This window comes from Bemisia tabaci, chromosome 4, assembly GCF_918797505.1.
Source record: "Bemisia tabaci chromosome 4, PGI_BMITA_v3".
Classification (NCBI taxonomy): Eukaryota; Metazoa; Arthropoda; class Insecta; order Hemiptera; family Aleyrodidae; genus Bemisia; species Bemisia tabaci.
In genome coordinates, this window is record NC_092796.1 from 7,508,901 (window position 1) to 7,531,973 (window position 23,073).

Here is a 23,073-nt window from a genome sequence, read left to right on the forward strand (position 1 = left end):
AATTGTAATTTTCCAAAATATCTACTTTATAAGGCCTAAAACAAAGCTGATAGTAGTTATCCAAGGAGTTATTACATTGGATTGGCCGAACGGACGGTATAGTTCTCGGCATCCGGTTACTTTCAGTTTTGACTCAGGTTTTCCAAGAAAGATCTCGGGAAATAAGCGGTTAAAATGTTCTTCCAGGCCTTGTGGATGCGTTTTGTCCAAAAATCTAAGGCGAACCAGTATTTTGGAGGGATTTGTTGGTCAGCTCCAAGTTTTCTCATACCTTCGCTATAGATTATTCACTCTTTACTTTTACTCCTTTTCCCCTTCACCCCCTCCCTGAGTACGGCAACTACCTGTTGCATTCGGATTCCATTTGACTCATTTGGCTATTTCTGATTGTTTTCGGGTTGTTCCGGGTTATTTCCGGCCATTTATGACTGTATGCGGCCATTTTGGGATGTTTCGGACTTATGACGTTATTGTAGAAGCAGAGACAAGAGACCCTCCATTGGTATCTTGACAATGGTGAAAGCTTTTATTTCGGGACTCCAACATTCAACTGTTGACTTACCTACTAAGTGGATGGTCAACAACGTGTTGAGAATTTCATTTCGCAAACAAACCGAAGTTTGGAAAACGTGTTTGGCTCATTACGTCACTCGAAGCTCTTCATTCATCGAGTAGGTAAAATGAATCTTGCTCCCTTTCAATCGTCCATGAGGAAGTGTAGAGTCCCCGTAAGTAAAAGCTTCTACCTGCCGCCAGGAGGCCAGTAGTGGGTTTTTGTCGCCGTGTAGAACCACTAATGACGTCATTCAGGAGCAAAATTTGGCTGTTTTCCTACTTTCTCTGCCATTAACGACCAATTTCGGTCATTTTAGGCTGTCTCCGACTGATTGCGGCCACGTTGGAGTATGTACGACTGTTGCCAGGATTCAACCGTTTTGGAGCGCTTTCCCGAGTATTGTCCGAGGAAGACGCTGAGCTATGCTGCCGTGCTAAGGAAGAACGCCGTATGAACATTCGAGAGTTGCCAAATTTCCCGCGATAAAACACGTATGTTTGACAACATTAATGCATATTATTCCTTGAAATTTTCAGATGTTTTAGCTTAAATTTCGTGCAGAATTGTCTGAAATTTTTGGGGGAAAATACTCGCAATTTTCCCAGTAAAGTCGGTTTTTATCAGAGGAAACTTGGCAACGTCTGAAGGCTGATACGGAGTTCTTCCTTAGCACAGCAGTGTGGATATTATAGGTACCTATCGTCCTCGAGGAGGGTGGCGACGGTGTCAACGCGGAATCCGTCGACGCCGAGGTTAAGCCAGAAGCGAATGACGTCGTTGAGCTCCTGAAGGACGAGGGGGTTGCGGTAGTTGAGGTCGGGCTGCTTCCTGTGGTACTGGTGGAGGTAGTACTTCTGCCGCCTCTCGTTCCAGGTCCAGGCGGAGCCGCCGAAAGCCGAGAGCCAGTTGCACGGCGGGAGCCGGGTCCCGTTCTGGTCCCACTTGGCCTCCGCCCACACGTAGTAGTCCGTGAACGGCTCCTCGCCCTCCGCCGACTTCCCGAACCACTCGTGCTCGTCCGAGGTGTGGTTCGGCACCAGGTCCAACAGCACCTGCAAGGCATCAATCAACGGATTTACTTGTGCGCGTAACGATAAATCACAAAAACATAGCCCGAATTTACGAATAAAGACCCTGGTAAAAATTGGCGATAAGAGCTGCGTTTCAAAATACCATAGGAATTCTTATAGCCGGCTAAAGAAGGCTACAGAAAATCATATAGCTGGCTGTAGAATGCGGAGAAAATCATATGGCCGGGCTATACGGAGCGATAAAAAATTATACAGCCGGGCTATAGTTCCTATCGCCGGGCTTTACACTTTATCGCCTGGCTGTTGCTTTTTCGCCATCGGCTATAAAAGGCTATAAGAAATTGTGTAGAAATTCTTGTGCTTTGTAAATCTTTAAGTTTGTACGGAATCACCTTAATATTTACAAAACGTACATTAGATTTTCCTTTACTACTTACTTTTTTTCATCAATTAAAATGAGAATAATCCATACAGGATGTGCAAACATTCCAAAATCATGAGTTGAATAACGCTGACTCCGCGAGATTAAATATTAGAGCCTGAACACAAAGCGGAGCGGCGGCGGCGCACAGGCGCCTACAAACCTAACAGGGATACTTCACGCATTGCGCAACGCGTGAAGTATCCCTGTTAGGTTTGTAGGCGCCAATGCGCGTTTCGCGCTGGCTGCCCGCCTGCCGCACCGTAGCGTGCCACGGCGCTTGAAGCAACTATTTCACACCAGAGGTATTGCACAGTATCTTACGAAACTGAAGGCGCTCTAATATATTAGGAATGGCAGGCATCCATCAAAAGTACGGAGCTTTCCTCGCAAAATAAATCAAGATACTACGGCCCAAAAAGAAAGCAGTGGTCCAAAAAATCACTAAGTCCTAGCATCCGTAATTAATGACGTTTAGCATACACTTTATCGCCTGCCTGTGAGTTGCTTAGTCGCCATCGGCTATAAAAGGCTATAAGAAATTGTGTAGCCGGCTAAAGAAGCTATTGGAAATCTTACAGCCGGCCGTAGGTCTATGGTATTTTGGAACACAGATTCTACTGCCAATTTTTACCAGGGGAAGGAGAGAATTAAAACATGGGTAAACAAGGCTAAAAGTTTAAAAACACTAAGAGGCAGGGCGTTTCTAGCTGTTACCAGCTCATTTTCAGCTGTAAAAAAACACAAAAATCAAATATAAAAAAAATAAATAATAAAAAAAAAAGGTTGCTCCTCGATTTATTATTAGATTTTTGTGTTTTTTGCAGCTGAAAATGAGCTGGTAACAGCTAGAAACGCTCTGCCTCTTAGTGTTTTTAAACTTTTAGCCTTGTTTACCCATGTTTTAATTCTCTCCTTCCCCTGGTTGTTTTTCCTTGGAAGAGTGAAAAAAGTTCAATCAAAAGTATACATACATCAACCTACAATCAGCTTAGAAATCCTCAGAATAGATTGAGTTCATAAAAAACGAGCCTACGACGTAGTATTCATAGGAAGCCAGCCAAAAGTTCCTCGGATAAAATCCAAGGTAAATCGTTGACAAAAATCAAATAATTAATTGCTCCTTCTCAAGTTTTCCATCATTGCGGTATTTGCGCTCTCAAACAACCCTCACGAACATATTGACCAATCTTCTGTGCTCTTTCGTCTTCTGAATAGGGACTTTTTAACATAACATAATTGAAAAATAGTGTTACATTGCGACCAGACCCGTAATATAAAAAAAGTTTTTCTGGACTACTTTTCTTCAGTTTCAAGGAGAGCCATTCTATTCGCGCTTACAACTCTTTCCTTTTACCTTCTCAAAAGCGCAAATCTTCATTTGCGCTGCTGGGGCCTGGAGCTTGCGCTTTTAGAATTTTCCCGCCGTTATGATTATTTCCACGCTATCTATGTTGTTCATACCCAACTGCATGCTTTTCGCGTCTCCTTGTGAAAATGGACATACGCTCTTACTACAGAAGAGCGACGAATGGGTCAGTTGCGACAGTCACGGAATCGTGTTTCGATGCTTGATTTTTGTAGGTTAGCTAAAAGGTTACAGGGTAGCCGTAGGCTACCCTATCTGCGCCGTGTGATATATCGATTTTCGGTTCTCGTCGTGCCGACATAAATTTCAACAACCAGGCTGCTGTGGCTGTGACAAAGAAAGTGCGCAGGAGCCCTATGAACAGAACTATTTTTTTCAGTGTCATGACGTCATAAACCGAACTTTTCAAAGCGGAAAATCTCGGTCAATATTCAGCGTAGAGGGTTGCTGTTCGGACAGAGCTTATTATTTTTAGCTGATCTACAAGAATCTAGCATCGAAATACGATTCTGTGACCAGCGCAACAGATTCCTCTCCTGACTGAACACAATCTTTCTGTTGAGCCTGATTCTGTTTCGAGGGGGGCTTGGTCGGGTGAGCAGGGTTCTCCTTCCCCCTCCCCGGCTAAGGGGTTCAGGGTTGATAACTCCAGTTCAGAGGGGGGGGTTCAGGGCCTCCCCCGGCAAATTTTTGCAATTTTAATTCTATTTTGGACGCATTCTGAGGCTTCCGTGACGCAAATTTTCCATCAATTTCTGCTGAAAAATTACGTGTATTTTAATACTTTCAGCCTACGATACCTTAAAACTGTTGCGTCCAACATATCTAGATAATTTTCGAAATTTTAAATATATTTCGACGCATTTCGAAAGTTCAAACTTCCTTTTTTCTCGCCTTTTTGTATTTTCTGTCTCCCCTTTTCTTCATGTTTTCCCTCCTTTGTTTGCTTCGGGAGGGGGCTTGAGCCCCCCAAGTCCCCCCCCCCCTCTGGCTACGTGCCTGTGAGCCTCTGCGGGCCGATTATTGAAACTGATAGACACAGCTATAGACAAAGACGACAAAAGGGATTTGGAGGGGTCCTATTGGTGGAAGCAGGTGGTGGCAATGGACATAGGAGGTAGGTAATGGACTAACTAACGGCAACGCACTAAAGACCCGACAGTTAGTCCATCATTTTCTTCCTTAGTCTATAAGAACCGATCATGTCAACCAATAAGATCGCTCCATACTCCCTATCTCTTCTTTGTCTATAGCTTTGTCCATCAGTTTCAATAATCGCCCCGCTGGACAGTACCGCGTGAGCTCACCTTGATGCCGCGCTCATGGAAGGCGGTCAAGAGGTCCAAAAAATCATCCATGGTGCCGAAGAGCGGGTCGATGGCCCTGTAGTCGGAGACGTCGTAGCCGAAGTCGGCCATCGGGGATTGGAAGATGGGCGAGAGCCAGACGGCGCCGACCCCGAGGCCGGCCACGTAGTCCACCTCCTGGGTGATGCCGTTCAGGTCGCCCACGCCGTCGCCGTCCGAGTCCTTGAAGGAGCGCGGGTAGATCTGGTAGATGACGCCCGTTTGCCACCAGTCCAGCGCCGACGCCGCCACCACCAGTTCCAGCATAACCAGTAGCGAGCGCCTCAACGTCGCTCCCTCCATCCCCTATCTGCTCTCTAGAATTCAACCGTTCCACACATTTGTTTATTTTTTAACGCGTTTTCTTAGGTATGCAGACAGAGGGTCTACAGAAAAAATGTCCACGAGCAGAAAGTCCACATTTACAATATCTAGAACTAAAAAATCCACTACGAAAATGTCTACAAATAATAATGTCTTCTAAAAAAAAGTCCATACTCAGAGAGTTCACTTCTGAATGGAATATAGATAGAGTGAACTCACATCAGTTACTTCTTTAGGTATCGATGGAGGAGAATCATCGACTATTCATTTTTCTTTGATAGACGCATTATATGTAGACATTTACTTTCTTAGGCATTCTGAAAGTAGCCTTCTTAATTGTAGACATTTTGACTGTAGACCAAAAAATGTAGACATTTTTCGTAGACCTACTGTCCGTGATTCTTTTTTTAATGTATGCATTTAGGGCCGTATTCGTTTTTTTAAGGCATTCTCCTAGAGGATGGTTTCACGATAACTGAAATAGTTTTGTCGCCGTAACAGACAACACATTTTTCGATCATATTTTTAGTAGTAATGATAATCAATCGAATTTTTCCGCATTCATCTACACAGGGTTACGTGTTATAACGCTTTTCAAAGATTTATCGCTCTACTCTTCAATTTTAATATATAAATGACCGAAAATGTGCTGTCTGTTACGCTGGCTTTTTACCGCGTAACAAACAGCGCATCTCGATGGCCTGTGCAACTTGCTAGAGCAAAAATAAGAGTTGTTTCTTGTAGATAATGCCTCAAAAATCACGATGAGCGCATCGGCAAAGTCTGAAATGCACTCATAACTTCACAATCTGCGTAAGAAATTTGCGTTTTTTTAAGCTTCCCGCTTCAAAAACGATACTACGGCATAGGTGAACATTTTGTTAGAAGAGTCGCTCCATCGTCGGCGATATTCATCATGGCCGACGCTTGTACGCAGTTCCGCGCGTAATTCAAAGAGAGTTCAAGGTCAATCAATTCGGGCGTGGAAAATATGAACGTTAACACACCGATTGTTATCTGGTCTAATCCAGTTCAGGTGTTATCTCGTCCCATCAAACGTGTTTTGGCGGATTGGCGTCGGCTATGATGGTTATTGCCGACGATGGAACGACTCCTCTTACAAAATGTTCACCTGTGCCGTAGTATCGTTTTTGAAGCGGGAAGCTCAAAAAACCGCAAATTTCTTACGCAGATTGTGAAGTTATGAGTGCATTTCAGAGTTTGCCGATGCGCTCATCGTGATTTTTGAGGCATTATCTATATGAAACAACTCTTAGTTTTGCTCTAGCAAAAGTTTGCAACAGGCCCATTTACATAATATTAATTGAGAAGTAGAGCAGTAACTCATTAGAAAGCGTTATAATACGTAACCCTTTGAAGATTAATGCGGAAAAATCCGAGTGATTATCATTTCTACTAAAAATATGACCGAAAAATGTGTTGTCTCTTACGGCTACAAACCATTCCAGTTATCGTGAAACCACCCTCTTATGGATCTAAGGGATCATGTCGGAATGGATATAGCTCCTTTCATTTAATTACGCCCATGTGGTGAAAATGGGGGACCAGTAAACTCCTAGACTGACCGTAAAAATTCCTAGACCGGTGAATATTCGAAAACAAATTACTAGACGAGGGAAGATAATCTAAGACTCACCTGCGTAAATTTTTACATACATTCGAGATAGGCGGGCACAGGGTTGCCGGACTGTGATTGATCTCCGGTTACCTACACGGAGAGCATTTGATGAGTACTGGGCATAGGTTGACAGGAAGTTCTCAAATCCTACTTTGCATCGAAAAAGTAAGATCTAAGAACTTCTTTCTCCCTTTGCTCTGTTCACCGATTGTCCACTAATTAAAAAACTGCCCGTCAATAATGGATTTAGTTTTGAAAAAAAAACCGCGATAAAAGTAAAATATACGCATATTTCTTGACGATAGGTTTTTTCCTCGCCTTGACGACGCCTGTTTGCGCACTGCATATTTTGATATAAGTGTCAGTTTGAAATTCTTTTAAAACTTCCATGCTTTTGTAGCGGTTGGGATGGTGACGTTTGAACAAGCTATTATACCGGCAGTGGAATGATTCACATGCGTTGGTGGTGTACTTATCCTCCAAAAGGCAGTTGCTTGCCCAAATTGAGGGAAGATAACGGGAGTTTGGGTCGATTTACTTTTCCAGCAAGTAGTCCAAATATCCATCACTTTAGTATCATTAATGTCTGATACGTCTCCCATAACATCTTCAACGAACGTCTCTTCAATTTCAGAATCAGGTAGGTATGGTAGTCTAAATGTGTGAATGAAACTTACCAACTTCGGAAAAAGCTCGTCACGAAATGATGATAATCTTGTGATTATCACCAATAATTGGCAACACGGCTCGACGACCGTCTAGGGGTTTATTGGAAATTATGTCATTCGTCCAGGAGTTTACGTTTCGAAAATCTCTGCCGTCTAGGAATTTTCGATTTGGGTATGGTCAGTAGGGTGGCCAACAAAAAATGAATTTCGGAAATTTATAGCCGTATCCCCCTAAATCGGTTACAGCATGTTCAAAAACTCGGAAAATGAAATTTGGGGTCAATCTGACAAAATTAACCCGACGCGCAGTTGCCATTTATCCAAGCAAAAATAGCGAATTTTTACTGTTTTTCAGTAATTTTTCGCTCCCCAAAAAATAAAGTCGGAGTGATCTGCAAATTAAACAGAGGGCAAAATTAGTTCATAAACTACACCCTAGTGAAGTTTTGGACCCCCTCCATGCTTTTGACCCGACGCGAAAATTTCACGCATGAAAATAGCGAATTTTTGACTGTTTTCGATGATTTTTCCCTCTCGATAAATTAACGTTGCAGATGCCTAAATTATAATCAGAGTTTGAAATTAGTAGCTTAGATGCTCCCAATGCTCCCCTTCTGATAATTTTGACACGCTGCGACGTTGTTTTTTTTTTATAACAAATATACGTCCATTTGATCAATTCATTCTCTAAGGAGCCAAAGCCGGGTGCCGCCCACCTTGCCCCTAAGGAGCCACAGCCGGGGGCCGCCCCCCTGGCCCCTAAGGAGCCAAAAAAAAAAAAATAAATAAACTTGAGACTTGTGGGAAAGATGGGATGTGCTCTAGAAAACTACTTGAGAAAAAATTTAAAAGTAGGCGCGACGTGATTCCTCTTAAAAAATAACAATTTGGGATTTGCTGTGGGCTTGTCACGAGAGCGTCTTGGACAAGGTTCATGAGCTAAAGTGCACCAGCACCGATCTCCTCGTCATTGCACATCTGAGTCATCACCGCTGACGTCACTGGAATTCATTCTTATGGCCCTTAACTAACGAGCAGACTCCTTATTCCCCACCTGTCTCTGATTTATTTTAAAATACTCATAAATACTAAATAAATACGTCCAAATATGTGACAAAGAGCATTCAATTGGGTCAGGCAGTCAGCCGTCTTAGATTTCGAAAGTCTCAAGATAACATTTTTGGCAATTTCTGCCATTTTGGATTTTTGAATTTTAAAAAATTGAGTTGAGATTCAAGTTCTTCGTTAAAAAATATACCCCCTGATACCATGACGGTAACAGTCAAGTTTCATACGTTAGTGCGCCTTCAATTACATTTGATACCGTGCAATACTTTCGTGGTGGAATAGTTGCATTGGCGCCTACAAACCTAACAGGGATACTGCATGCATTGCGCAATGAGTGAAGTATCCCTGTTAGGTTTGTAGGCGCCAATGCAACTATTCTACCACGAAAGTATTGCACAGTATCCAATGTAATTGAAGGCGCATTACCGTACGATAATTGACTATTACCGTCAACCACTGTTTGCCAAGTGGTAACTTCACGCCGACTAAAACATTTTACAGGGTTCAAATTTTCAAAAAAAGATACTCATGTTATAATCACCGTGTTTTAGCGCACTTTTTCGATGGCTTCTGAGTTTTTTTTTTTTTTTTTTTTAGGTCTAGAGAGATGATATTGAAATAAGTCGAAATTCACGATTTTGCTCAGAAAAATGACAACGTCGCAGCGTGTCAAAATTATCAGAAGGGGAGCATTGGGAGCATCTAAGCTACTAATTTCACACTCTGATTATAATTTAGGCATCTGCAACGTTAATTTATCGAGAGGGAAAAATCATCGAAAACAGTCAAAAATTCGCTATTTTCATGCGTGAAATTTTCGCGTCGGGTCAAAAGCATGGATGGGGTCCAAAACTTCACTAGGGTGTAGTTTATGAACTAATTTTGCCCTCTGTTTAATTTGCAGATCCCTCCGACTTTATTTTTTGGGGAGCGAAAAATTACTGAAAAACAGTAAAAATTCGCTATTTTTGCTTGGATAAATGGCAACTGCGCGTCGGGTTAATTTTGTCCGATTGACCCCAAATTTCATTTTCCGAGTTTTTGAACACGCTGTAACCGATTTAGGGGGTTACGGCTATAAATTTCCGAAATTCATTTTTTGTGGGCTACCCTAATGGTCAGTCTAGGATTTTACACCTCCACTTAAAATGGTGATCAGGAAATTTATGAGGATAACATTAGAGACTGTCATCGTAAAAACGACGATTTAAGCGAAGTTTGAGTTAAATACAACAGTGCAACTTTGGTGATAGTCCCTCGCAAGGGATTAAAATGATTTGCCAGTCATCTAGTCAAAGTAAACTGTAGATGAACTTTATGGTATCCTGAGTAACAAAGAGGGAAGGAGATTTACTTACCTCTTTTATCAGAAGAATTCCTCAAAATCGAAATTTATGAATTCAAAAAGGTTTCTCTAAAACTAACAAACAATCACCGTGAAGATTACCGATAAATTGAACGGTAACTGCCGACCATTAACGATAGGAGGGTTGGTACGTTGTGCTAAATTTTACGAGCAACGCCTGAAAAATATACTTTCCTGAGTCATTTCCACAGCCGAGAAGCTTAGAATTTTAAGCCTTGGATAAGATTCAATGGCAAATAGCACTTTAAAGCTATTGTTTTCCGGCAGCAGTGGCCAAAACACAATCTACATTTCATAATGATGAGGACGTGCGGCGGAAAACGCGAGAGCCAATGTTCCGATAGCAACGTACTCATTTTCTTTGTTTGCGTCTTGCGTTCATTAAGAAAACTATACAGCACCAAGAAATAATTCTTTGGAACGTTAGAATTGAAAATCTTAGTACCATCAATGATAGCCTGGGCCTAGATCTACGGACTACATATTTTCATGTAGAAACAATCAATTGAGGGGCTTGGAGGACAAGGCGCATAAGTTCAGCTTTTGCTATTTCGAGAAATACGAGTTTGAAGCTTCGAATTACGAGGATCCTTTTGGCGGGGGAAAAGTTCAAACTGACTTTTTAATGCTTAAAAATTGGAATTTGGGAGCAAATTTTTCACAAAATATGCACTAAGAGTAGTTTTACTTAAAAACTTTGAATTTCAATTTTTCAAAAACTGCTTTTATGCGCCTTGTCCTCCAAGCCCCTCAATTATCATCGAACATCCGTCCCCAAAGACCGAATTTGTGCCGAGGAAATTTTAAGCGTTCGATTTGAAAGACTGTCATTAAAATTGACGAAATACGAAAATTCTGTTCCCTTACTACACTGAAAAAAAAAGTTTCAGTATAAATCCGAACTATTGGGATCATATGGAACCAGGTTTTGTTCGCTACACACAACCAAATTATTTGGTCTGTTCAACCGAATTTTTCGGTTTGTGCGACCGAACCATAATAAATTCTTACAGTTCGGTTCAGTGGACCGAACAGTTCGGCTGAGCAGACCGAATAATTCGGTCGTGTGTACCGAACAAAATCGTGGTTCCATATGATCCTAACTGGTTCGGATTTACCGAAATTTTTTTTTCAGTGTACGGCTTTTTTTCTAAAGCCTCTACTAATTTCCTTTTCTCCCCCCCCCCTCCCCTCATTTTTCTGTTTCTATTTTTCTCAAGATATTTTAAAGTTTACTTTTGGTATCTGAAAAGAGAAACTCATTTTACCACACTTATGAGTGTTAACCAAGAGAATTGTGTACAGTTTGAAGCTCTATTTCCAAATTGTGCCATATAGAAGCTATGTGCATTGTGCAAGTGGATGCTTTTATAAAATAGACCCGAAATAGTACCTAATCCATTGTTGCAAAATGTAGTCAAATAAAACGGCTGGTTAAAAGGGATTGATGTAGTACATATAAGTGACTGGTTTGCTTAACGCTCAGCTACATTTTACAATTGGTATAAACTATTTCTAGTTTATTTTAGAACCTACATGATAGGTGCCGTCAGTTTCCCAATACAGATAGGTGCAATAAGTAAATGAGTATGGAATAAAAGTTCCTTATTGCAAACTATAGTTGAATTACAACCAGTGAGACGGATCTGCAATTAAGTCAGATCCGTACTATTTCTTTTTAGGATTTATTCTATTCTCACTCTAGAGGTAAAGGGTTTAGAGCCACTGACTGAGAAAAATAGGAAAAATTAGAGAAAAATATAGAGGAGCGGAGAAAACAATTTAGAAGAAGAGACAATAAGAATATCGGCCAATCTATGTACGAGATAACATCACGGACATAATGAACGATAAGAACTCATTGGCCTGAACTATTGTTTCGTTTTTCTCACTTACTTAATATCCAACTAGCTCGCTCCCCAAGAGTGAGCTGCGAAGGTACATTATCAAAACATTACCAGCTTTAACATTTTAAAATATGCTTAAGGTGCTGCTGTATAGTTTAGTTCGTCATCAAGAGGCCCACACTGGAAAAAAAAACACATTGGATCTAGAGTCCAGACTCTTAAAAACATCGACAAGAAAAAAATGCTCTTGATTCAATCAGATTTAAGCTTAAATCAAGAACCAAGCCTCTTAATTTGAGCGGATTTCCTTTTGATTTAAGCTTAAATCTGATTGAATCAAGAGTCCTTTTTCTTGTCAATGTTTTCAAGAGTCTGGACTCTAGATCCAATGTGTTTTTTTCCAGTGCACTGCAAAAAAATGCCAGTATTATGAGCCAAACGTTCAGTGTCAAATTTAAATAAATAATTAATTAATTTTAATAAATAATCCCTTTGTTTAATTTTTTACACCGGACGGTGTTGAGGACTTGCGTCACTGCACCACTCATCAAAGGCGTGGCGGGATTTGCGATTAATCGATTCAACTAAAATTTGAACTTATGAAAAAGGATCGATTTACAGGGTGTTCGCATCGAACACCTTAATAATCGATTCTTTACCGTAGCTTCCAATGGGGAATTATCGATAATCGATCATTCACGCCACGTCGCTGCCACTCATCTGTTTCTATAGCTCGGTTCAGTACGGAAGTTCAATTAAACAAGGTGCCAAAATGAAGTCTCCACTGATTTTCAGATCCAAAAAGTATGTTTATCGCCTGATTTTTTTACAAGGTCTACTCTGAGACAAACTTTATATTCTTCAATGGTATGAAGAATTCAAATGTGTATGTTTTTTCTCTCATAGAATATACCCTGCCGTTCTGCCGTGCTAAGAAAGAACGCCGTATGAGCCATCAGGCGTTTCCATATTTCGTGAAAATCGTGACTTAATTTTTTCAAATTTTTCATACAATTTTACACGCAACGCAAGCTAAAATATCTGAAAATTTTAAGGAAGAATACGCAAAACTTTCCTAAGTACATTTCGTATCCGCGGAATTTCGGCAACTCTCGAATGTTCATACGGCACGTTCTTCCTCAGCACAGCAGCGTTGCATTCAGGGGAGGCTTCAATTACGGTTATTTTTGTGCAATTCATTAGAGGAATTATGAAAAACTGTTGAGAAGCGCATGGAAATATATTGTAAAATATATCAAGTATTATTGTCGGAATTGGTGATAAACGAATGAAAAGCAAGTTGAGTCTCTGATGTATGGCCCCATTATTGCCTCGTCGCCGCATTGGTGGTTTTCATCGTTTCATCGACTTTTTGTTCAACGTTTCCGCGCTTCAAGGGTGTTCGTAGATGACGATTCGCATGTTCCCATTATCGTCCTTTCCGGCAAAGGAGGAGTTTTTTCCATTCGCGGTGGTATTAATAGTCGGTGCGTGATCTCATTAAGCTAGATCAAACTCAACAACATCCATTTCTATCCCACAGTCGTTGTTCGCTATCTGGAAGTGCCCCTGAAATAAACGCAATCTAACTTAAAACATGAATCAAAACATTGTAAGTATAACAAACATTAACTCATAATAATTCGTAAATTATGAATTATTACAAGAAATGCAGTCTACCATATTCGTGGCCGTCTCCAGGGAAGGGAGACTTTTCCTCTCGGTGGGAACATGTCGAACGTGCGAGTTTGTCCGAGATGGGTCCGAGAAAACAAGTTCTGAAAATTCGAAGGAAGCCCCTTGCCAGTTTTCTAAAGAATACTTTGCGGAGGGTTCACATTGTTCTCAAAAAGTGCTAAGAAGTAAGCAATTTCTCTCATTTAAACCCATGTAACATATCCTCGTTTTAACGCTCAACCTGGTAACAATGATGCCGAAAGAGAGCTTAAAGGTTGCAATATGACTCGACAATTTCATTTTAAAGTGCAAAATGGACGTATTTCTGTCGGTAACGGAACTATGTGCATTAAGACATGAGCCTTGGGACCCATAAGGATATATGCATAATAGGGCTCGCTTGACAGAAATCCGTCCAAATGTAAATCATCGGAACGCTTTTTGGGCGTTTTTTTCTCCTGTATGTTTTGTGTACTCACCATACTCCGGTAACAATGATTCAATATTGCGTTTTTGCGGACTAAGATAATAAGATAAAGTTTAAATTAAGCCCGTCGCCGGTTCGATCCTGAGTTGATTTTGGGACATTTTCAGAGTATTTCGAAATTAGGCACCGAGCCCCAAAAAAATGCATTTTTGAAAGTTCCTCAAAATTGTTTTGAGTATGCGTGAGAGAAATCTCTATTAGTCGAAACAAATAAATAATTAGAAATAAAATTGGAAAGTAGATTTGAAACCTTACTATCGGAGATACCAACGCATTTTTTCATACTTTGGCCATCGAAATGAAAAGGTAAATTTTAGAGCACGCGTCTCTTGCGATTTAATTTAAATTTTCATTCATATCGTCACGTTTCACGAATGAAATCAGACTGCCGGAATAATCTTTGAGTAATGAAATTTGGAATATTCGAACTTATTCGATCTCCAAATCGGCAGTCTGGAGTGTAGTAAGTAAAATAGTGATAAACGGTGTTCTTAACTTACATTGCGTTCACCCCATTTGGTCCCCCAACTGTTGCGAACGTCATAAATCGTCTTCCCTTTTTCTGAAAAAATAAAATACAATATAAATTTCCAGCAAATAAGTCACTGGATTTAATTTCCCGAGGAAGAACTATGGCCTAATTAGGGCTGAACTTACGGGGTAGCCACATGGGCCGCGGCCCATGGCGGCAAGAGGGCGGCAAATCTTGCAATTTTTTGAAATGTAGGTATAAAAAAATCGGATTCAGATAAAAAATTACAGACCAGAAAAGGCGACAAAATCTGTCATGTCCTAAAGGTACAGTAATTTCTAATTTTGTCGTCTTTTGGTGATACAAGAGGCAGCACCTTTAATTAGTCGAGTTAAGAGAGAAACCAAAGACACAATTAGCGCCTACAAGACTGCATAAATACTTCGCGCATTGCGTCAAACACAGTGCGGTCAGCGTGAAACGCATAGCGCCTACCAGACTGCATGAATACTTCACGCATTGCGTCAAACACAGTGCGTTCAGCAGCGGTCGGCGTGAAACGCATATCGCCTACAAGACTGAAGGAATACTTCACGCGGTCAGCGCGGCGCGGCGACGGAAGTTAACCATCTCTGGCATAGCGTTACGAATTCGTAACGACATATTTTCGGGGTTTTTAAAAATTGAATCTTCTCTCTGTGCCATGATTTTGAAAAATTTCATTAGCTTTTCCTTTCTTTGAAAAATTGATTCCCGTAAGTCTAAAATTTTGAAAAAAAAATTTGATACTCTATTTTTTTCATGCAAACAACAAAATAGATTAGTGTCCCTCACAATCTGAGATCCAGAATTCATTCATGCCTTAGAGGTTTAAAATTATTAAACCGCATTCATGTTTGTCTTTCATAATTTTTTCGTTCATTTCTTATGAATGGAAGGCCTTGTCCACACAGAGATAGGTTCACGGAACTTAACTTTCGCGCAAAGTTCCGTGAACTTTTGCTAGTAGTGTTGACATTCGCAAAAAAATGTGTCCAACACGAGTAAACACGTCTTATGCACCCCTCCTCCTCCGACGTCTTCTCTTCCATGCTTTCCCATTCAAGACGTGAATCTATAAAAAGCATTACAGCGATAATCGAGGAGTGTTGAAAGTAAAAAAATTAAAATAATTGAGAAACGGCACCACATACCTAATCTAAATCCAACGATAACGACTGCGTGGTTCAGACCATTGGGGTCGCAGTCCGGCACTTTCATAACCCCTTTCTTGTATACCTGCAATCGCCCCAAAAGAAATAACGTCACTCTAAATCTAAATTTCACACAAAAAATACACAGTAAAGTAACTCAGACTTGGGCACGACGAACGTTCAGGGAACTGTTTTTAAAATCCGTAACGTAAAATTTTGGATTTTTCGGACCTTTTCCTTCTCTCTCTTGTAACGCTGTGGGACCGAATGTGGGTCTTCGTGGTAATATCTAATTCCTGCCCCCGTTTCAAATCTTTGGAAATGTTTTTAACAGCACCGAAAAAATATTTACTGAAAGAACCCTAGCTGCTTTACCCAGTTTAGATAGCAATTTTGTTTTGCTGAAGACTGAGATACCTTAATTCATTGGAATTTTAACATTTGAATCATTACATTATGACGGGTGAAACATTTGTGCACCACCCTACGTTTTTAAAGTGAATTTTCAATTATTTTTTTAAATCCTCATATAGATATACATTCAATAGAACAAGCTAAGTTAATGCTTTAATTTTGACTTGTTCTTTTTTAGTGTCAACCGTTCTTTTTTTTTTTTTTCTTTTACCGTATACTTGGTGATTTTGTAATTTTTGCAACTATCTTAGTTTTTTGAGGCTCCTTGAATACTGTAGCCTCAAAAATGTAAGAACAGGTCATCTGCTTTGCTCCTTGTCCTAGGCAGGTTGTTGTGAATAATATACGAATATACCTCAGGATTATAATTTGTAACATGCATACGAAGATATCATTAACGCATTCTTCCATGACATCATCAACGGGTGTTTTCCGATGGCGTCATCAGCGGATGCCCCGATGATGTCATAAACGGATGCCGCCATAATATTATCAACAGAAAAGACAGATCATGCACACTGAAAAAAAATTCTCGGCGTTTTTACCAAGGTCCGTTGATACCTTTACCATCTCACTTTTTTTTTTATCAATTATTGGTAATTTTACAAAGACAGACTGGTAAGCTTACCTAAAAACCGGTATTTTTACTGTTTTTTTTTTCAGGTAAGAATACCACTTTTCTTGGTAATCAATTCCCGGTAACTTTGCCATTTTATCTCGAAAATTCTCCCACAGTTGATAAAAAATATTGGCGTTTTTACCAAGGTCCAGTAAAATTACCGAGAAAGTCAAAAATTTTACCGAGATTTCTCGGTAAAATGACCAATTCCATAAATGGTAATTTTACCAAGAAAAAACAGGGATCAAATAGAACCCTGAATTCTTAGTAATGTTACCCTTTTCTTAGTAAATACACCGATATTTTTTTTTCAGTGCACTTCTGAAAAAATTTATGCAACTTATATAATCGCATTATACCTGGAACGCTCTCGAGCCAGCATTAACGGCAGCGAGAAGAGCTTTGCCTTTTCTCAACGCCGCCACCATATTTGCACGACCTTTGACGCTTGACCAATTCTTGATGGATACCACTCCTTTGAATCTTTTGCATTTTTTTGTTTCTTTAGCGACGTATGGACTCTGTGATTCGGAAGTAAGCGATCTATTTTGGATGAAGTTTAAAGTGTGATTAAAGAGACCGCCGTCACATCCGTCGTTCCCGAATGGCTGACTGCAATCTACGATTTCTACTCAACAGTAAAACAATGGCTTTACAATACAGAACCAAAATGGAGATGCTGCATGTGTGAGGGATTTGCGATTTGACCATTGATTCGTATGTAAAAGTTTGCGAGAAACATGGTGCACGACCCGCCTTTCATTATTACACTTCATCTAGAGTTAAGAGTTCACTGATTACTTCACACGACCAGTGTGTAATTTTAAAAGTCGAAAATTAAAAAGAAAAAAAAAATGTATACGATATACAATTTTTTCCGCCAGAGAGCTCTGTCTGCTAGAAATCGTTTATCACCCGCCCGCCAGGAGCGCCGCGCGCGCCGCGAGTGGCGGCTCACGAAATTCTCCCCCGTGCTCAATCGAGAGAGATTAGGAAGGGGGCAAAATTTGAAATTCCCACCAATGGGAAATGGCGGGAATTTCAAATTTAGCGGATACTTGAACTAAGCGGGAAATGTTGAATCTTGGTCTGTTAGTAGGGTAAGTGAATCGAAAGTATGCTCCTTTGCTACGGACTATCCAAAAGCGACAAAATTAACGTTCCATTCCATCTCGTTTCAGGCTTGGCGTGAAGTTTAAAATAAATGCCGATTTTTTCATTCGATTCTTTTTGGTCCAATCGCTCCCAGCCAGAAGGAGATTGGACCAATGATAGTCAGGTATGAAAATCATTTCATTTTTTTGGTCGTTCTTTTGTCGACGCAGGCCTGGGAGAGCGCGAAACGCCCCGCGGGTTGGGCTGCGTAGCCCCCTGATTATCTATAAGGAAAAACTCTTAATTTTGCTAAAACAAAAGTTAGCAACAGGCCTATTGTATCTTACTCACCTTGCTCTGAGAGATCCAGAATTTTCCTCCTTTGCTTCGCGTATAAGATCTCTATCGCTCCCACCACTGCAAAGGCATAGCAAGATCCACATGTTTTCTGAAAAGAGAGTGATAGAAATTACACACTGTAAACGGAAAAAAAATTAGACAACTTCAAGAAGAATCAGTTGAATTCAATTTCACGTAGCCTAATTTTCTCTCAAGTTGCGAGTATTTGTGTGAAAGTGAACCAAAAATACTCAGCCAGATCCGTCGAGAGGACTAATGACCACCGAGACAAGGATCTCATTTAGCGCCCCCTGTATGGAGGAGGGGGTGGTTGGAAGGTGCTCCTTCCAAGGTGAAGATGGGAAAATTTTGCGAAATTGGGCGAAATCTGAGATCTGGTCACTGCCAACGCGTGCTCACGATGAACGGCTCTCGCGTGTTGGATTGAATTAGAGTCCCTTTTATACCCAGAGTTAAGACAACTCACTTTTGGTTGGGCTGAAAGTGGCCTAAAAAAAAATCCAATTCTGATTGGTTCTCGCTCATGGAGGCCGAAACGAGTGCACCAAGATGGCGGTACCTCGAATGTGAACAAGAATAATGAAAATATCACCTAATTGCGGTTTATCAAGAGTAAATTGTTATTTCCATCGGTCCAAAATGAAAATAGATTAAGAAATTATTCACAAACCAATCTCATTTTCTTTCTAATTGATCAATTTGTTGATGTTGTTGTTTTAGTGTGACAGACATCGCAGGATTCCTGATCCTTTTCCCTCAATATCGTTCGTTCGGGTGCACTCGTTTCGGCCTCCATGGCCAGCCAAGGCCGGCTGCCAGTCAGCTGATAATCGAGTTGTCTTAACTCTGGGTATAAAGGGACTCTAGATTGAATCGAAGGGACTGGTTCATACTTTTGCTCGATCAGGGTTAAAATCTGCCAATTTTCATTGGAAAAATCCAATTTCATATTCTTCACAGTTTAGTGAAATTGCATGAAATATTTCACGAAAATGTCCAATCTTTCATATTTTTCATGCAGCCCTGGGTTAAGGTAGCCAGACCAGTTGCTCGACACTGTGGTCACATAGAGTACATAGAGTCGTAATGTAAATGGGAGAGCTGGCGCCATGTTCTGCTCGACGAATTCCGAGCCCGGTGTGCGCCGAGTCCGGGTCGCTTTTTCGATACATTTTCGATCCAAAATGGCGGTGTGGAATACGTGCTAATTCCTATCTCCTTTGTTGTTGTTGTTGTTGTTGTTGTTGTCATCGGATGGCCGGGTACCCGTGTATCGCAAACAATCGATTATGTATCGAAAAAGTGACCCGGCGTCACACAGGAGTCTCGGAATGCGGGACATGGAAAATGCTTAAAAGTGGCGCCAGCTCTCCCATTTACATTACGACTCTATTTACTGTATGTCTGGCCATGCGTAATGATGAGGGGAATCTGAGCGTTGATTTCCGAAATTTGAACATATTCATGCTAAATGGAACTATGTGCATAGGGATTGCGTATATCATAGTTCCTTTTGGCATAAATACGTCCATTTATATACCCACGATAGGAAAAATAGCGGTGCGCCAATACTGTCGTGCTGAGGAAGAACGCCACATGAGCCATCAGGTGTTGCCATATTTCCTTCGCTAAAAACTAATTTACGGGGAAAATTGTAATATACATTTTTTTTTTCAAATTTTCCGGACAATTTTTTACGCAATTCAATTTTAAAGACCTGAAAATTTTAACGAGAATTATCCGCAACTTTCCTCAAAAATATAATGGAGATGTTGCGTGTGTGAGGAATTTGCTATTTGACGGTGGATTCTTACGTATAAGTTCGCGAAAAACACGATGGTGCCACTGGTTTTTTTCTGAAATCAACTCCCAAGCTCAAAAAAAGCTCTCAAGTTGAGGCCAAAATGGAGGGGATATCCCACCCTACCCTGAGAGTCCACCTCTACCATCAAGACAAACTCTCCATGCAAAGATAGAGAGCAAATACATTGACAGGGCTGCCACTTTCTTTGGGGACTCTAAAGCTGAAAAGACGGCAACCCTGCTAATGTATTTGCTCCCTATCTTTGCATGGAGAGTTTGTCTTGATGGTAGAGGTGGACTCTCAGGATAGCGTGGGATATCCCTCCATTTTGGCCTCAACTTGAGAGCTTTTTTTGAGCTTGGGGGTTGATTTCAGAGAAAACCAGTGGCACCATCGTGTTTCTCGCGGACTTTTACATATTACGCGGCATGTCGCGGTAGAGTCAAATCGCATTTTCCTCACACATGCAATACCTTTATTCTTATCCGCGGAATTTTGGCAACTCTTGAATGTTAATACGGCGTTCTTCCTTAGCATGGCAGAATAGCGTTGGAAAAAAAAGAGAATAGTGTTGGCCCTAAAATATATCGTCTCTGCTTGGGATGGCTCATCAATAGCCACACATTTGGGAGCGCACCTGATCTTTGCATTCAGGATAGAGCGGGCTCGTAAGATCAAAGCCTCCCTTTCCAATTTTGCCGCGATCAAAACTGCCCGCGTACATAGAGCTGTTGCCACCACTCTCGAAGTCCTCTCGCGACCTCTTATTGCCGGCCAATCTGCCTCCACTTTCGTCGTCAAAGTATGTTCGCTGCCCCGTGAACCACCTTTTAGGGGCATCTCTCCGCACTCGCTCAGCCCCGTCCGTCGTCCTGTTTCCTCCTCTGTACCTATTGCGAGCCTTGAATTCTTCATCTGAAAATGTTCGAACCATTCTATTTTAGGGGCTTGGAGGACAAGGTGTATAAATGTAAAGGAGAATCTGCACACAAAAATGTTATTGCTTCATCTGAGAGTGCCTAATGAGCTGAGTTCGCAGAATTTTTCATAATTTTTTTCTGAGAGGGAAATTGGAGAAAACTAGATTTAAAAGTGAGAAAATAAGCCGCCTTATGACGTCATCTGGCGGCATTTTTCATTTAGACACATCTATTTTAGCAAATTAAGTTAGGTATTTCGTCATATTTTCTCTAATAATTGTCCAATTTTGAAACCAAGGATATCCTCGTTCTCAGTTTTCCTACAATTCACAAAATTTAAGACACCTAGGCTGCAAATTCTCTATTGATATGATAATGATATCAAGTAACGCTATAGTCTTGATGCATGCGCTGTGAAAAATTCGCCCCCAAATTCCAATTTTTAAGCATCAAAAAGTCAGTTTAAACTTTCTTTCCGCCATGAGGAGCCATGTAACTTTGAAACTTCAAGCACGCATTCCTCGAAATTGTAAACACTGCACTTATGCACATTGTCCTCGGAGCCCCTCATTTAAAGTTTTTACATGCAGATTCAGAGAACGCATAGAATAATTGGGTATTGTTATAGCTGTTCAAGGCAAAAACAGGCGGAAACTGAAGCATGGATATGATGTTTGGTACTTTCCTTCAAAATCGACGGTGAGACTATACCGGAGCGCGTATTCCGTTTAATAGAGATGTTGCGTGTGTGAGGACTTTGTAAAATTCCAGTGGGAGGTTAGGTATAGTGCACCAAGTAGTAGAGGCTCCCAATGGAAGTAGCGTAAGGTACGAATTTAAGCAATATGATACATGATTCTTAACCAGAATTTTCACGTAGAACACATTCACACAACGAAAATTACTGAAACCAACTCCTAAGGAAGATATTAACGTTTTTATTTCACATTGGTTACGAGGAATTTGAACTGCCCGCTCACAAGAAACTCAAAGCTCTACGTGAGTCAAATCGCGCACTACAATGGTTTCAGCAAGCTTCTCAATCGAGCAATGTTCATTTCCCACCATGTGTTGTTCAAACTATTAGCAATTTGCTATAACTGAGCCGAAGCGTCAATATTGAGGTTGCCAGATTTTTATAACACAGAGACTGTCATGATTAACGTTTAGCGCGCGATGTGAATCACGTAGAACATTGAGTTTTCATGAGCGGGTGGTTTGAATTCACGCGTCAAGAAACATTAAATATCTTCGTAAGGAGTTAATTTCGGTAATTTTTGTTGTGCGCATCGTGTTCTACGTGAAATTTTATTTGCGAAACATGTATCAGAATGCTGAAATTCGTACCTTGTCTAGTGGTCCATTGTCATTTTTTATAATTTTAGGAGCCAAAAAAATATTCAGTTTTGAAATTGAGGGTTTCGGAGCCTTATGGCGCGTAGTCCCGTAGTTCAAAACGCAAAGTTGTCTATGCTAAAATAAGATAAGCTTGAGAACGTCCATTAGTAACTTACAAGACATATCCGCAAGTGAGTTGACGCCATACGTCACCGATCCATCGGACCTGGCGTTCATTAAATCGATAAATTTTAGATTATCTTTGAAAATTTCGAATCTCATTAGCTTTTCTGCGGTCGAGGCGTACGATTTTCCGTACTTAAATATAAAGGCCTCGAATTGTTCCAGAAGCCTTGTCGCCATGTCAATCTGGAAATACACAATTTTATGTTTCAGAGAAGTTAGATGAAAAAATTAATGTAGCAGAAATAAAAAATACATAGGCGTATCTAAGTTATTGTGCTAGGGGGGGGGGGATATGGAATATCCCCCAGCCTAGAGAGGGGTCCGGGGAAGTTTCCAAGTCCCTCCCCCTGAAAATTTTTGAAATTTTAACTCTATTTAAGCGCATCTTGAGACATCCGTGGCGCTTTTAATCCTGAATCCACTGAATATGAGCGTCCTCCCTTCTTCTTTCCTCTGTTCTTACCTCTTTATTCCTTTCCTTCCGTCTCTTCTTTCTCTCTTTTTTTCGGGCAGCCGGAGGGGGCGTACGCCCCTACACCCTCCCCCCCCCTTTTGTATCCGCCTTTCCTTTGATTTGGGCGATTCTACTACTTGAATGGTAGTAGATTTGTTTTAAAGGATAGGGAACTAATATTTTTGGCTGATCCATTTATGCACCTATCTTCATAGGTCTCGATCAATGGCCCATTTGTTGTTTCCACAATGAACCAAAAGTAGTAGTTTCTCACTGAAAAATGTAGTCTAGTTAATCGAATTTAATCTCATGTCATGTTCATTTCTAGATATTTACCTAGTGAAGTTTATAATAATTGGCTTTCGACGATAATCATCTACGGATGAGCTTCCGATCTTAATTTTTCATAATTTTAACTC

General features: G+C 40.7%; 4 protein-coding genes across 12 annotated transcripts in view; 1 reads left to right on the forward strand and 3 right to left on the reverse strand.

The window, feature by feature from the left end:
• LOC109037554 (maltase A3) overlaps window positions 1-5,060 on the reverse strand; it is a 29,978-nt gene extending 24,918 nt beyond the window's left edge. The window contains exons 1-2 of the mRNA XM_019052287.2: window positions 4,685-5,060; window positions 1,253-1,608 (exon numbers count right to left, since the gene is read on the reverse strand). Of these exons, the coding sequence (XP_018907832.2) occupies window positions 1,253-1,608; window positions 4,685-5,026 (698 nt within the window). The 5' untranslated portion in view covers window positions 5,027-5,060. The remainder of the gene's footprint in view (window positions 1-1,252; window positions 1,609-4,684) is intronic.
• Window positions 5,061-12,209: 7,149 nt separating this feature from the next.
• Window positions 12,210-23,073, forward strand: part of LOC109037560 (uncharacterized) — a 40,802-nt gene continuing 29,938 nt past the window's right edge. Inside the window, exons 1-3 of one of the 9 annotated variants that reach the window (XM_072299223.1) lie at window positions 12,210-12,439; window positions 13,179-13,247; window positions 17,006-17,135. In XM_072299223.1, coding sequence (XP_072155324.1) covers window positions 17,102-17,135 — 34 coding nt within the window. In that variant the 5' untranslated portion in view covers window positions 12,210-12,439; window positions 13,179-13,247; window positions 17,006-17,101. The other 8 variants (XM_072299225.1, XM_072299224.1, XM_072299227.1 and 5 more) reach the window with 8 other exon arrangements.
• On the reverse strand, window positions 13,067-16,999 carry LOC109037553 (procathepsin L). The gene is made up of 4 exons (XM_072299230.1): window positions 16,857-16,999; window positions 15,465-15,549; window positions 14,300-14,361; window positions 13,067-13,204 (listed from the first exon to the last, which is right to left on the reverse strand). Exons 1-4 carry the CDS (start codon window positions 16,923-16,925, stop codon window positions 13,136-13,138), a joined length of 285 nt encoding a protein of 94 aa, XP_072155331.1. The 5' UTR covers window positions 16,926-16,999; the 3' UTR covers window positions 13,067-13,135.
• LOC140224420 (uncharacterized) lies at window positions 17,788-22,454 on the reverse strand. The gene is made up of 3 exons (XM_072299229.1): window positions 22,191-22,454; window positions 20,394-20,671; window positions 17,788-18,040 (listed from the first exon to the last, which is right to left on the reverse strand). The coding sequence occupies exons 1-3, from the start codon at window positions 22,375-22,377 to the stop codon at window positions 17,936-17,938; spliced, it is 570 nt and encodes a 189-aa protein (XP_072155330.1). The 5' UTR covers window positions 22,378-22,454; the 3' UTR covers window positions 17,788-17,935.